The 16809-nt window shown below is 40.6% G+C and overlaps 1 protein-coding gene across 1 annotated transcript in view; it reads right to left on the minus strand.

Annotated features, from left to right (window-relative positions):
- Positions 1–16809, minus strand: part of DNAH7 (dynein axonemal heavy chain 7) — a 379127-nt gene that overhangs the window by 179192 nt on the left and 183126 nt on the right. Inside the window, 1 exon segment of the mRNA XM_075181345.1 lies at positions 14019–14216. Within this exon segment, the coding sequence (XP_075037446.1) occupies positions 14019–14216 (198 nt within the window).

Raw genomic sequence — 16809 nt, forward strand, 5'->3', positions numbered from 1 at the left:
ACCCTGTTGCATATCTTTGTGTCATATGCCAAAAGGCATAATTTCCTTTTAATACCGTTTGCAATGTCACTAATAAAGATATTAAAAAGCAGTGGTCCAAGTACAGATCCCTGGCGTACGCCACTGGTAACCTTTCCCTCCTGTGAATGCACTCCATTTACTACAAATCTCTGTTTTCTATCCTGCAACCAAGATCCAATCCATTCAACCATTTTAGAATTCAATCCCAAGCTTTAGAGATTATTTAACAGCCTGCTGTGAAGGACAGTGTCACAAGCCTTACTAAAGTCTAGACAAGCTACATATATACCCCCCTCCCCTTGATCTATTACTTTAGTCATCTAGACAAAAAAGTAAATGATTTGATTGACATGATCTATCTCTAATAAATCCATGCTGTTTGGGGTTTTGTAAATTACTGGATTTGTGATATTCTACAACTCTTTCTTTTAAGAGTGCTTCCATCAATTCCCTACTACTGATGTTTGGCTCAGCCTCTTCCTTGCTTCCACTCTTGTGCAGTGGGACTATGTTTTCTCTTTTACAGTTCTCTGGAATTACTCCTGTAGCTAGTGATTCTTTGAATAATTCTGTTAAAGGTGTAACCAGCACCCCTTTAAGTTCTCTTAGTATCATTGGATGTATCGAGAGTTCTGTTCTGTAAATGTACTTGTATCTACTTCATTTTTATGAATATACTTGCAACTAACTGTGGCCCCTTATCCTCTCTTTCTGTGAACTCTGACCAAAAATAATGATTAAGATGATCTGCTATTATCTTGTGTCCCTCAACAAGACCCTCACTCTCTGCCTTTAGTCTCATTATTCCTACTTTTGTTTTTCACTTATATGCCTAAAAAAGTTTTGCCCCCATTACCTACTGACTGTCCCATTTTTTCTTCAGCTTGTGCCTTTGCACATCTGACCACCTTTTTAGCCTCCTTTTGTCCAGCAAGATAAACCCCTGTCTTCATTATTCTGAGTCTGCTTATATTTCCTAAAGGTCATCTGTTTTTGTTTTCACAATACTTGCTACTGCTTTTGCAAACCACACTGGTTTCCATTACCTTGTGCTTTTCCTAGCCTTTTTGATACAAAGCTATGTTGTTGTTTTCCCACCTCTTCTGCACTCCTTTCACGTTCCTCCAGTCTGCCAAAGAGTCACTTACACAATTTCCCATCTCTACAAAGTCAGCCTCCCTCAAATCTAACGCCTTTGTATTTGTGTGGTATGAGTCAGCCTCTGTCTTTCTACTAAAGCATACTGCTTGATGGGCACTAGATCCTAGGTCATACTTGCCAACTCTCCTGGATTGTCCGGGAGACTCCCGCATTTTGCGAGAGTCTCCCGGACGAGTGTGGCAATCTCCCTGATAGGAAGTGGGAAAAATTCATTTTAAACGCCGCGATTCACCCGGAATCGCGGCGTTTAGCCCCGCCCCCGCTGTAAAATGACGCGATTTGCGTCATTCCGTCACGGGGGCGGGGCCAAAATGACGCAATTTCGCCGCCCCGCCCCCTGCACGCCCACGTCCCAGCTGGCATCTCCCGGAAAAAGGAAAAGAAATGTTGGCAAGTGTGTCCTAGGTTCTCACTCACATTTACCTCAGATATTCCGTCACAATTTGTAAGTATTAAGTCTAATATTGCATTTTTGCGAGTAGGCTCCCTCACCATTTGCTTGAGAGATGATTGCAAAAGACCCCTCCCAGTTCACATCAGGCAGATTAAAGACAGACTAAAAACACAACAATCTCCTAGGCACTAGAGTAAACCTCATATGTTGATATCCCTATAAACATATTTAAAATAAATGAAAAAATTTGTAATAAATGGAAGAATTTTTTTTTCAAATGTCACTCCCCAAAAAAAAGGGAGTTCAATCTCCTTTGATATATTAACATTATTATAACAAACAATTAGGGGCGCCAAAGAAAGAAAAAATCAAAAATAAAAATCCAGCTTACAATGGATATGACAGTATAAAACTCCAAACTCCTAGTTTACAGAAAACATTATAAGATTTATTAAGAAAAAAATTAATATAACATCACAATAAAAAATGAATAGCTACATTTCCACAAAGTACAAAAAAATGAAATACGTATAAAAGTTCCTATATACTGACTGGGGATAGAGTGGCCAGTGGTCTCTCTCGCCCAGGGCACTAAAATGTCTAGTTACGGCTCTGGATGCCTGCTCTGATGAATGCTCATCCCTTTGACATCTTTACATTACAATGAGTTGGAAATGGCAAATAAGCCACCTTGGGGCCTCAGTGCAGTGGATGTCTGACCTCTTATTAGTTATCACAACTGCTGCTATTCAGGCAATGATTCCCATACATGCTGCCAAGCAAGGAGAATACTTATAAACATCTTTATATCAGAAGGCGATTTTGGGGACTAGTATTATTGTGTCTGCCTGTCTTGTCAATCTGAATGTCTGTCTTGTTTGTGTGTCCACCTAGAATTGTTACTGTGTCTGTCTGTTATATCAGTACCCCCCTCCCCTGTATCCCCTGTACTGTTATTTTGTATGTACCAAATAGTTAAGCTCTGACCCTAGATGTGCCCTGATTCCTGCAGTAACTGTAGTTACAAACTTCTACCAGTTTATCCACAAAGGGACAAACCCTGTTCCCAAATTAGTACCCCTCTCTGAAAATTCAGCTTTAAAATCAACCAAATAGACGGCTGTGGATGGAAGGAGTAGATGAGAAATTTTCATCAGCTGCACTTGCTGCCAATTCAATCCCACTGCTTACTGTTCCTCTGTTTTCTAAGTTGAACAGCTATTGTGAGCGTTCAGTGCACGCCAGGAACTGCATTATCAGCAGACGCCTACAGCTATTATGTGTAGAGCCTGTTGGCAGCAAACAAGGAGAAAGTGGTATAATTCAGTGCAGTGGGGGTATGTTTTGCCATTATTTGCAATTATTTTTGCCACTACTCTGTATGTTAGCCATGGTACCAGATATAGCTTTACACATTAATCTTGTCACCATATATGACTCTGCATATCAGTCTTGAAACCAATATGATGCTACATATTAATCTTGGTACTCAATATGGCTCTGAACATTAATCTTTGCCCACGATATTGTTCTTCACATTATTTTCTAGTAATGGTACCAGCAGGGCCGGACTGGAACTAAAAATCAGCCCTGGCATTTAAAGCACACAGGCCCACGTGTTGTGGGCCCCATGCACTATATTGTTGCACACTGATGCTGGCGCAGTACGCGTTACTGGGGCTGTACAATATGATGTAGTGTGAGTGTGTGTGTGGGGGGTATTTATTTCTCCTAATGACCCTCAATATTGCATTGTTCGCATCCCAATTACATCAATAAATAACCCCCCACACACACTCATACTACATCAATACCCACCCACATTACAGCAACCTGCATCACCCCCACATTACAGCAACCGGCATCACCCCCCACATTACAGCAACCGGCATCACCCCCCACATTACAGCAACCGGCATCACCCCCCACATTACAGCAACCGGCATCACCTCCCACATTACACCAACCGGCATCACCCCCACATTACAGCATCACCTCCCACATTATAGCAACTGGCATCAATAGATATATTGACACAATCACAGAAAAAAATTATGACAATCAATGTTTTTTCCTCTTAATTAAAAATCTTTGTACACATAAATATGCAAGAAACATTACAGCGCAATAATGAGCAATACATAGTGTTTTAAACGTCATTGGATACACAGTAGTGCCCCCAGTTCAAGAGAGGATGGTTAAAAACACATTGCGCACGAGAAAATATATGAACTTACCTGATCATGGTATCCTGTGTTCTGTTCTCCTACTGGGCGCGCTGGGCGAGGAGGGATCTGCAGCTGTCAGCTCACATGGGCAGTCGGGAGCAGGAACAGAGCGTAGTGGAAATTTTATTTAACACTTGTCCCCATTCTTCATTACTACCTGTGTTTCATGATGGTTGCATCCCTGACATTCCCATTCTTAAGTTGTCTCTCCCTCTACACTTTCTTTTACCTATGCCCCTGCACCATCTTCTCCCCTGGCACTCTCACATGTCTTCCTGCACCCTCTACTCCCATGGCCCTCACATGTCTTCCTGCACCCCCTTCACCCCTGGCTCTCTCACCCCTCTCTCTGCACCCCCTTCCCCCTGTCTCTCAGCCCTCTCCCAGCACCCCCTTTCCTCCTGGCTCTCTCACCTCTCTCTCTGCACCTCCTTCCCCCCTAGCTCTCTCACCTCTCTCCCAGCACCCCCTACTCCGCTGGTTTTCTCACCCCTTTCTCTGCACCCCCTTCCCCCCTGGCTCTCTCACCCCTTTCTCTGCACCCCCTTCCCCCCTGGCTCTCTCACCCCTCTTTCAGCACCCCCTACTTCCCTGGCTCTCTCACCCCTCTCTCTGCACCTCCTTCCCCCTGGCTCTCTCACCCCTCTCCCAGCACCCCCTACTCCGCTGGCTCTCACCCCTCTCTCTGCACCCCCTTCCCTCCTGGCTCTCTCACCCCTCTCTCTGCGCCCTCTTCCCCCCTAGCTCTCTCACTCCTCTCCCAGCATCCTCTACTCCCCTGGCTCTCTCACCCCTCTCGCTGCACCCCCTTCCCCCCTGGCTCTCTCACCCCTCTCTCTGCATCCCCTTCCACCCTGGCTCTCTCACCCCTCTCCCAGCACCCCCTTCCCTCCTGGCTCTCTCAACCCTCTCTCTGCATCCCCTTCCCCCCTGGCTCTCTCACCCCTCTGCCAGCACCCCCTACTCCGCTGGCTCTCATTAGTTTTGGCATAGATTTTGGCATAGATAAGGCTCTCCATGTTAGTCTTGACATCAGATATGGGTCTTCAAATTAGTTTTGGCACCAGACATAGTTCTGTCTATTAGTCTTGGCACCATACATAGATTTCAACATTAGTCTTGACAAAAGGTATGACTGCATCTGCAGCCTGCCCTACTAGCCTATGACCTTGCCATAATGTTATACCTCCAGTCTCTATTTATTTTATTACCTCACTGAACCTCTCTTGAAATATGTTCACTGAACTGGAGCTGATTGCATTTGCACACACAGAAGCTTCATGGTCCACTACAGTCCAGTAAACATATTGTAAGGCAGGCTCTCTGATGCAATGAGGTAAATAGGAGACAGGAGCTATAACATTATGGCAACTAGTGCACTAAAGTAACCTTTTCAAACCATTCTCTACACCAGTGATACAACTGGATACACTTCAGAGGCCGCATTATGTGGCATTAGGTGGCCCTCTAACCATCAAAATGGCAGCTTATTACCACTAATCTTAATAATAAGTTTGGAAGAGGCAACTGTCTGTAACATATCAGCAAGAATTTAAACAAGTGTTACAAACTACAACAAACAAATCTGAAAATAAGGGAGTGGGGCTCGCAGATGAAGGCTCGTAGCGCCACATGTGGACCTAAGAAGGTATTTTGCCCATCAATGCACTACGCTGTACACTTCACAACCCGTTATTATTTCACTTACAAGGTAAGTATGCTTATCATTACTAGCCACTAGTGTGCCTTATAACTAGAGATGTTCACTGACCCCCGTGTTTTGGATCTGGATTAACTTCGTGTTTTGGTTTTGTTAAAACCGCCATTGCTTGTTTTGGTTTTGGACCCTTATTTTTTTTGCTAAAATCACATAATTTAGCTCTTTTTTTGTTCCTACATTATTATTAACCTCAATAATATTGATTTCCAGTCATTTCCAGCCAATTTTTGTCAAGTGACAAGAACACTGCTACCCCTCCTGTTTCTGTATAAGCAATGGCATTGAGCAATGGCACTGGAGACTGGAGAGTGACTAGAACACTGCTACGCTTGTTTCTGTGTGAGCAATGGCACTGAGCAATGTCACTGGAGAATGGAGAGTGACTTTTTGCCTCGATTCAGATCCGAGGACGCGCAAAAGTACCGAGCCTGCTCGCAATCCTACTCGGATCCCCTAAGCTCGGGTGGGTTCGGTTTTCCGAAAACCGAGCCCGAGCAACTCTACTTATAACACATGACTCTCTTTTTTTTACCTCCATTTGTGAACCAGGATTTGTTTCTGCTAGTATCAATTAAAATTAATGTCTGCGTAGCTACTATTATGGACTGTAATAGGAAACATTTCATTTGAACATATTTACGAGATAGAAGAAGGTTCTCTTCATTTAGGCAATTTACCTTATTATGTGCTTTAATTGGTTTAGGGCAGGGGTGAAAAATCTTTTTTTGGTCTAAAGGCCGCATTGGGAGACAGTAGTCATTTGAAAGGGCCGCAATAAAACATAGTTTACTTAAATATGTAAAATAATGTACAATTTACTGTAGGAAAAGCTGAAACTATTTGCAGTTTTGCCATACCTCTCAACATTGTTAAAAAGTCCCCATGAACCATGTCACCTGTTCTTTGGTCAAGTCAATATTCTGTACATTTATATATTTTATTCATATTTTTTCTTTACATTGAACCATAAACCTCTCCGTGACCAAGAGCTATGTCTAAGTTTTACAGACCACATTTCACGGTTTGGCAAGACATTTTCTCTAAATTTTGGCAGCACTGGTAGAATAAGTGTGGGTACTGGGTCTAACCAAGCAGCCAGATCTAGGTTACAGTGTATGGCAAGCAGGGGAGCTTTAAAAGGAAATCACTAAAGACATGTAATTGTATTTTCTTCTACTGAGCTGTACACAGCGTTGTCTAGAACATGAACTGTCAAAAAGCTGCATGCAGCATCTCTGAAGTACTTATTGTGTCACAGGGAAACAGTCTCAACTTTACAATTATGTGTCACTATGGGAGCTTCAGAATGTTAATCTTTTCTGGCTAAAAAATTGTATAATTCTGAACTGCACATTGTTAGAGCAGATAAAATTATACGTAGGTATGCTCCAGAAAGCAGAGAAAAGATCTAAGAAATAACCTACAGATGGAGAAACCCGAGAAAAGGCTTTTTGGGTATTGTAGTGTATTGGAGTTTGCATATAATATATCACTAACTCTAAGCTATTTCAGTAGCAGAGGGAGATGATGATGATTGGCTTTCTAGTAAATAGAAAAATTCTAAATAATATTAATTAAATATTATTTTAAATTATAACATGATATTAGAAAATGTGTTTTCATATAAAAATGTAATTTTAGCCACTTATGCCTACTCATTACTATTCATTTAAAATAATAAATGTGGTTTACAATATACACAGCTCATTACCCCAATCTATTTCAAAAGATGATGAGCAAAGCTATGCCTGCAACCAATTTATATTTTTTACACATGAAAATATTAATTCAAAAATATTTTAATCTAAAACACTACTACTCAGCAATTAAATGAAATAAAGAATAACAAACTATGATAAATGGAAAAACTGTATGAAAAACCAGACTGTGGCTGGATCCCCCGCACCTTCCACAGGCCAAGATGACTGCAGCAGCATACCTGATGTTGCTGTGCCAAATGGGATTAAAGATGTATTAAAGAGTTATTAATTTAAATATAAATATTTAATGTATGGGTGCTGTGGTGACGGTTTGTCACCGGCAACCAGCGCCAGAAAGGGCTAAGTCCCTGCGCTGGGAGTGTAAATGTATTTGTCAGGCCGTGGCCTCTTGAGGATAACGAGAGCAGGACACTAACCTGTATTGGTGCTAATGAACTAACATGTGTGGAGTCTAACGTACCCCTGGTATTCGCCAGGGACCCTTGCAAGGAGGTTTGGACTTCGCTGCACAGGGTACGCAGGTCGCGGTCCTGCTAGCCAGTTGCTGGTGTAGTGTAGAAGGGTCAGACGGTCTGGTCAAGCCAAATCGGGAATGCAAGATACCAGGGAAAATCCAGAGAATGGTCAACAAGCCGAGGTCGCAGAGCAGAATGGGTCACACAGAACAAGGGGTAGTCTAACAAGCCGGGTCACAACGAGGAGACAGGAATACTGAGAATACTTCAGGAGACAGGAGTATGGAAAACCAGGAACACCTAGAATGGGCCTGTTACTCTGGCACCCTAATGGTGCCAGAGACAGGTTTTAATAGCCAGGAGCAGCAGCTGATAGGAGAGCTTCCGGGGAGCGGCGTGCCGAGGAGTAATAGCGTCCTGTTGCCTAGCAACGGGACAGGGGCAGGGCGATGGGCGTAATCAGGAAGCCGCAGCGGGTCTGTTGCTAAGGAACAGACCGCTCGCGGAAGTTGGGCGTCCGTCCCCAGCTGTAGCGATCAGCGGGGACAGCACCTGACAGTTTCCCCTCCCCTCCTCCCTCTCAAAGAAGGATTGGTCCTCTCCAGAAAATTAGCAAGAAGGCGAGGAGCATGCAGATCGTCCTCCGGAACCCAGGATCTCTCCTCAGCACCATAGCCCTTCCAATGTACCAGATACTGGGGCTTGCTCCGAACAAAATGTCTCTTCAGAATTCTCTCTACTTCAAACTCATCTCCTAGAGAAGTGTTGATGGGTGGAGGAGAGATAGGTTCCTTGAAAAATTCGTTGAGAACTAGAGGTTTCAGCAAGGAAATCTGGAAAGTGTTATGAATTTCGAGGGAAGGGGGTAAAGAAAGCTTGTACGAAACAGGATTAATGATTTGAGAGATAGCGAAAGGACCGATAAACCTGGGAGCCAACTTCATCGATGGAACTTAGAGTTAGAGGTTGCGAGTAGCCAGCCAAACACGGTCTCCCACTCTCAAAACTGGAAAACTCATCCTATGGCGGTCAGCCGCTCTCTTATGTCGTTGTACTGATGTAGAAAGTGCTGTTTTAGTCTGGTTCCAGATTTGAGAAAAGTCATGGATGAGGGAGTCAGCAACCGGTACAAGGGAAAGTGGGGCTTCTGATAAAAGGGGAGGAGTAGGATGTCTCCAATAGACAATAAAGAAAGGTGAATGGCCTGAGAAGAAATGCATGAGGTTGTTATGGGCAAATTCAGCCCAGTAAAGAAGGTTACTCCAGGAAGTCTGATGGTCAGAGGCAAAGCACCGCAAGAAGCACTCCAGATCCTGGTTCACTCGCTCCGTTTGTCCATTCGTCTGAGGGTGGTAGCCGTAAGAGAATTTGAGCTTGACCCCAATCCTGGTGCAGAAGGCTCTCCAGAACCTGGCGACAAATTGTACCCCCTGGTCGGAAATGATCTCCTGAGGGCACCCATGGAGAAGGAATATGTTCTTCAAAAACAGGTCTGCAAGCTTAGGGGCTGAGGGGAGACCTTTACAAGGAATGAAGTGGGACATTTTGGAGAAGCGATCCACCACGACCCAGATGGTATTGTAGTCGTGACTTTGAGGGAGATCGGTGATGAAATCCATCGTGATGCTGATCCAGGGAGACTCGGGAATGGGGAGAGGAAGGAAAAGACCAGGAGGACTTTGTCTAGGAGTCTTGTGGCGTGCACATATATGACATGCTGATATAAACTTTCGAAAGTCAGAAGTCAGAGAAGGCCACCAGTAGTATCTGGAAAGAAATTCGTTAGTCCTCTTGAAGCCGGCATGACCTGCAAACTTCGATTCATGTGCCCAGCATAGTAATTTAAGACGGAGGTGTGGTTCCAGAGCCAGATTTAGACCTCATGGAACCCAGCATCTAATACCAATGCTCTGACCGTTACCCTACAGCTCTGGCCACTGTGATAGGCCAGAGGAAACCATCCACAGCAACCCTGATCTAAAGGAAGAGGTCAGGTGTAACAGCCCAGGTGCCCAGCAGGGGGGTACACTAGCAGTGAGAGTTACTCAGAAGGAAGCGGCTCTAGGTGCTGGAGGAGCCTAGTGGTGGCAGCAGGCCCCTCCTACTGAATTTAGAGGGGGCGCAATTGGGATAAAGAAAAGGGACAGTGGCAAGGCAAGCCCAGCTGTTCCCCAGCAACACGGACAGAGTGGCATAGGAGGTCCATCCTATCTCACAGACTATATATAATTGTGTGGTTTATTCATGTTGTCCTATGAAATATAAACATAAATTGTTGACATGTAGTATAATATATCTGATAATATAACCTTTAATGTCAATAATAAATATATTAGATGTCACCGAAAAGTTCTATGGCCATATAAAAAACAAGTCATAGAACTGTAAGGTGACTTTTAATAAATAATAATTTGCTTTTAAAAGTACATTTTATCTTACAATACACAAGTTTTCATAAAAGAAGTAAAATAGTGACCACACAGTCTGACACACACACAAATGTATTTGTATATATTTAGTTTTTCACTCATATAGCTTTTTCTTATTTTTCTTTATGCTGTCCTAATCTTTGACTCCAAAACCTGCACATCTAGTTAAATTCATATACAAAAGCCCCAGCTGCATTTACCATATGCAGGTATGCTGATGCTATCAAAATCGTGACCCCTGCTGACAGCTGATGCACCAATGCACCACCATTTGTTTTTCACAATTCACACTGAGGAAAGTGCAAGTGGCTTGCACATTCCTTATGTCTGAGGCATGTAAAAGAAATGTGGGCCATTGGCTTACTGCGCAGGTCATGGGACCAGTAGCATCAGTTACAATTCATGGTGAGAGAAGGACGTGTATAATGAATGACACATTCCGACATCTGATTATACTAAAATTATTTACAAAAGCATCAAAGGACATTGTAAATTATATACTGTATCCAATATTACGTAAATAATAATAATAATAATAATAATAATAACAACAACAACAACACAAACCTTCATACTATCACTTTAAATAGCTCACAATTGAAATAAGGTAAAATGTATCACATACCAGAAGATGCAATTCTCCATATGCAATGAACATGAACAATATAACCACCTCAAGTTAATGCCCTAATTATGATTCATAGTAAATACACAGAATAATAAAACATATTTAACACTGCAAATATATCATAAAGACACATTTCTTATTACAGCCCCACAGATTATTGAAGTAAAACAAAGCAATTAACATGCTAACATGTAATAGATTGAATAACCATACAAAACTTCTACAAAGGCAATACTGAGGCACAGTGCATTCAATAATCACAGACAAATTATCATCATTGTTTATTTGTAAGGGGCCACAAACTCTACAGTGCCAGACAGTGAGTCTAAAAAAGTCATATATAAATATAAATCATACATAAAAACAAAATCATACCTAAAACAGAATAGAAATGAAATGTAGGTCACTATGAAACACAGAGTATGTGATAACTGTAAATGTTCAAAAACTGAATAAGCTTACATTGCTTTGTGCATGGCTTAGCACAAAAAAATGGGAAGAAGTAAGTGCATTGGGGTGTTGAAGTTAGACTGTTAGCAACATTAAATACACTGCACATCAAATATTTTATGGCAAGTACTAGTAATTATGCCCTACATAAGTATGGCCTTATGTACTACTATTATAGATTAGTTGAAAAATGCTAGCAGGAGTTCAGGCTTTGCAGTATGCGAGTAAAATTTTAAATGTATATTTTTTATTATAGCAAAAAAAGTAATATCATACATTACTACATAATGCTACATATTTAAATCTTTGCATGCAATCTTTTTTTCAGTTTGTTATTTTATAATTGACTGAAGAAATTTTTAAGTTTTGATATATATTTAAGCATAGCTGCATTTGACACTGTCGACCACTCACTTCTCATACAAACTCCCTTAGTATCAGACGCCGTCTCAGTGCCTCCTCGCTAGTCGGGGACGGACGTCTGATCTCCACGGAGCGCCCCGTTGCTAGGTAACGGGAACGCTCCTTCCAGCGGCACAGGGCGCATGCGTGCCCGTCACCATAGCAACGGGATGCGCATTCGGGACTTCCGTCGGCGGTCAGCGCATCTGACCGCCGAGCCAGTGCCCACCAATGAGGAGTTACTGCTTATCATAAATGGCCTGCTCTGACACCACTAGGGTGCCAGAGCAACTAGTTCTTCTAGCCTCCAGCGTTTGTGCCTCATATATATTACATATATATACCGAGATTGATTCCTGTTACTGACCCGGCTCTCCCTGACCTCGTTCTTGGATTCTCCTGTTGTCCTGCATCGTACTCTCCGGTTTGACCTCGGCCTGTTGACTATTCTTCGCTTCCTGATTTTGTACCTTATCTGCCCGCTCGATTCCTGACTCCAGCCTGTACGACCACGAATATCTCCGCCATCTCGCAGGTAGCCACCTGGGAGGGTTGCGACCTGCACATCGTTCGCCGCAAAGTCCAAACTTCCTTGCGGGGGTCCCTGGTGAAAATCGGCGGCGTGTTAGACTCCACGCCTCCTAGCGTAGCTGTGCCAAATACTTGCAGGTGCCGATATATTCCTTGTGACACTTAGCCTTCAGGACACAATGTCCTATCCTGGATCTCATGCTACTTATCAAACTGCTCCTTCAATGTTCATTTCTCATAGTTTGCTCTCAGCTTTCTCTATTGGCTTGAGTACCACAAGGCCTGGACCTGTTTTCTAGCTACACTGGATCACTTGAAAAACAAATAAACTGCTTGCAGATGTCTGTATCAGGTCTATGGGGATGACACTCAAATTTATGTATGCTCTCTGGATCTTTAACCATCTTTGTTGGCCCATATTACTGAATGTCTTTCTGCCATTTCATATTAAATGTCCTATCGCCACCTCAAACTAATTCTTTAAAAAATTGAGCTAATAATCTTTCCATCAATGAACAGAGGCAACTTACCTAACATTATTATTTCTGTTGATAACAATAAACCCTACCCCTCAAACTCGCTGCCTAGGTGTCATCCTTGATTAAAAACTGTCCTTTGTTCCCCACATCCAATCTGTCTTCACATTCTGTTACATAATGATCCAGAATCGATGGGCCTGAGTCATTAAGGAGCGCAAGGCAAAATAAAGGAGTAAGTTTGATCCTGGACAAAACCATATTACAATGCAAAGGGTGCAAATTAGTTTATTATTTTCCTCATAAAAAAAACACTGACTTTTTTGTCATGTAGCACATAAATACTTGATAACTTTATTTTTACACTGAAATTTAAAGTTGATCTAGGACATGGCCTACCCCAACTATAAATTAGTCCCTACATTTTAAATTAATCTCCCCCTATAATGCAACATGGTTTTGTCGAGGTGCAAAATTACATCTTTTTATTTTGCTTTGCTCTTCTTAATGACTCGGGCCCTACATGCATATTACTCAAGACACTGCATAAATATTAATTCATACTCTCATAATCTCTTGCATTGACTACTTCAAATCCTTTCTTGATGGTCTTTCCCTAGCCAACCTACAATCTATTTTGAATGCAGCATCTAGACTAATTTTCCATTTAAAACACTTTTCTATTGCTACTTCGCTCTGCAAATCCCTACATTAGTTGCCTATACATTAGAGAATCCAATATAAAATACTAATAATATAAAATGCCATTAACAAAACTGGACTTACAAACATCTCTTGAATTGCCTCGAAATATGCACCAACCTAGCTAATCTGCTCTACCCAAGATCTGTGATTTGCATCCACATGCATGAATTGCTCCATCCATTTACAGCACTGTTTTTGGACTGACCACTCTGTAAAATTCTCTCTCTCATACAACAAGACTTTCCCCTAAAATCTAAACATTCCCTAAAAACTCACCTCTTTAGGCAAGCTTGTCAAATTCCCAAACCACCCTCTTAATATTATTTAATTTTGATGTACCATTCGCTCCAGTGGGTCCCTAAAAGCCTCCAATATTCCTATTATGGTCTCTTGAATAATATCACTATTACTATTGGAGAGAATATCAATGGGTAAGTGAGTTTTTTATATGCATGAGAACAGTGTGGGAGGCTTTGGGAAATTCAACAGAGCAGGTGAATTGTAAATCTAAGGTATAAAACATCAGAATTTAATGTTGTTAGTGAAATCCACCCAATTATAGATTTTAAGCTGGGGATCTTCTTTAAATATTTCACTTATAACAGGGACAATACAAAACAAACAACTTAGTATTGATATGTAAAATTAAGAATAAAAGCTAAAAAAAAATAATAATAATAATTGCATAACTACTTACAATAATGTAAGTACTTTTTCCAGTACCCGTTGGCCCAACAAACACAGAAGGCTTCTGATGTGTTGTTAGCAACTTCATCAATGCTGTGTATCTAATTGTGTCCAAAGTGGGCACAATTATTCTGTTAAACATCATATCACGTGGTATAGGTGGCGCTGAGCTAAGATCTTCTGTCCATAATTCCCATCTTCCAATATCCTAAAAATACAAAATTAATTATTTTACTTAATGTGTAGAACCAATATTAGGAAGCAAAAAATACTACCTGGGTACCTTGAGTGTGGGTCATCAATCTATACAAAAATGATTATTTGCACACAATGGTAACATTGCCTAATCCATGATGAACATTTTCATATTTACAAACATTATACTGTAAACAGCATATAAAGCCCCTACTTGTCATGGCTTCTATATCCTTCTCTCTATGGTTTTCTCAAATAATAGTAGATATGTAGATACCTATTAAATTGTTCCTGAAGTGTGGACGCAGACTTTGTGGACTTTCTATCTACATCTCCTCCCCATCATTTCTCATTACTCCTTATCTCCCAAATACCCTTCTTGCCATTCCCTAATGAGCTACAGTGAATTACAGCCTACATTCACAAAGTCTTTTCCATCCCCTGTTTTATCTCAGTAACCTCTTGTTTGCCTTGTTTGATATTTATTTATATATATATATATATATATATATATATATATATATATATATATATATATGTTATTGGGAAAGGCTGCACTCACATGCACTCACTTTGCAGTGCTCCACAATAGCTGTCATTTTCCACAGCACATCTTCAATAAATAGAAAGGGCATTCACCATTTAAAACAAATAGATTATTCTTTATTTTCAATCCAAGTAGTTCAATCCTACAGCGCTCAGTGCCAGGGTATAAATAACATGACATTTAAACATGTATAAAAATAAATTTAGACAAATTCAAAAATAAAATGAATGAACAGATATACAATGTATAGTAATGCTGTGTGCTATCATGTGCACAAAATTAGCATATGTCCAGACGATATATAGTAACATAGTAACATAGTAACATAGTTGATGAGGTTGAAAAAAGACACCAGTCCATCAAGTTCAACCTATCTTGGATCTCCTGCGATCCTGCACTTATATTTGAAATTAATCCAGTGGATGTTCAAGTTGAGGACTTTAGCCCCTATGGGGATGAACATTGATTTTGAAATTAGTACTTTGCTATAAATGGATATTGGCAGTCACCAATTATGTTTATGGTTATAATCTGAGTAGATTTAAAAGAGTGGGAGCTTTCACTTTTAGAACATACTTTATTAAGTTAGAAATACATACTGTGGGTACACCATTACGCCAGGATAAGAATGGTTGTATAACATTTTGAAAAAAATGAACTATATTACATTTATGATATATAAAGGACAAGGGAATTTATAAGAAGAAGTACAACTCACCTTGTCCAATTTTATCTACTATATAAATGCCTAGTGGCGTGTGTTGAAAAAAAAAAAACCAAGCTGCAGCGCCACCTGCTGGGCAGAGTTATACACTGACCTATATATTTCTTGAAGGAGAAGTGACAGTTGGGAGTGGTTGGTGGTTGCCGGGGGTGACAGTGGGGAGTTATTAACACCTTAAGTAGCTTGATGAAGGATGTGACAATGAAGATGAAGGATGAGGTGATGGAGAAAAATGATGAGGTGGTGACATGTGGACAAAACCACGTTAAAAAAGGGCGCTTGCTAGGCCCAGCGCATGACAAGAACCTTTTTAGCACCTTAAGTAGCTTGATTTGACTAGAATGCATGAGTATCATGCACGGGTTAACTTGTATAATATATGTTTGTAGTGGTCATTGATTAACATGTATTTAATATTTTATAGTGTTTATCCATTGTATTTATTTCCATTAATTGTATTGTATTTACATTTTGATTTCTTCTATATTTATTCTTATTTTGATTTTTATTAATTTTATATCTAGTTTTAGTTTTATTTATTTTTATTTGTAATTTGATGTTTAATTGTTCTATATTTATTCATTTATGTTTGCATATTTTATTGTCCATTATATATAATTCAAACAACGTGACAGGGTGCATATATATAGAGGTTAAGGATATACCCATTGTAAAGGTGGATTATGGCACAAACTGGGTAACTAAGGAGTTAAATTGTACTATCAAAGGATGGTTGTAGTTGACCAATAGAAATGGCGCAATGTGTATTTAAGACATTCCAACTTGTACTTACCCACTCTTGACAAAGTTCCAGATAGGAATGAAACGCGTTGAGGAGTTAATTACGAGCATTCTGACAATTACCTAAGTGCTTCACCGGGGACTGAGCGTTAATCATTCGGCGGGTTTAGCCCTCTATTGTGGATCTAATTTATACCATCCAGTGCCTCCTGGACGTATTTAAGTTCTAGTGCTTCTGGAGAACAGACCTCGGCATCTGAACTGACGCTGCAACACAGCTCCGGGATATAACGGTACATAAAAGTGATTTACATCTGCCCAGATATTAGATTCACCATCTTCAAGAAGGAACAAAAGTAGGCTTAAGTATGTACATTTAAATTACTACGCATATCATTTTTACCAAGTTATTATGTGTTGATGTGGAAAAGTGCATATAGAGATGTATATATCATCTGGACATATGCTAATTTTGTGCACATGATCGCTCACAGCATTACTATACATGGTATATCTGTTCATTCATTTTATTTTTGAATTTGTCTAAATTTATTTTTATACATGTTTAAATGTCATGTTATTTATACCCTGGCA

Source organism: Mixophyes fleayi, chromosome 7 (genome assembly GCF_038048845.1).
Source record: "Mixophyes fleayi isolate aMixFle1 chromosome 7, aMixFle1.hap1, whole genome shotgun sequence".
In the NCBI taxonomy this organism is placed as follows: Eukaryota; Metazoa; Chordata; class Amphibia; order Anura; family Limnodynastidae; genus Mixophyes; species Mixophyes fleayi.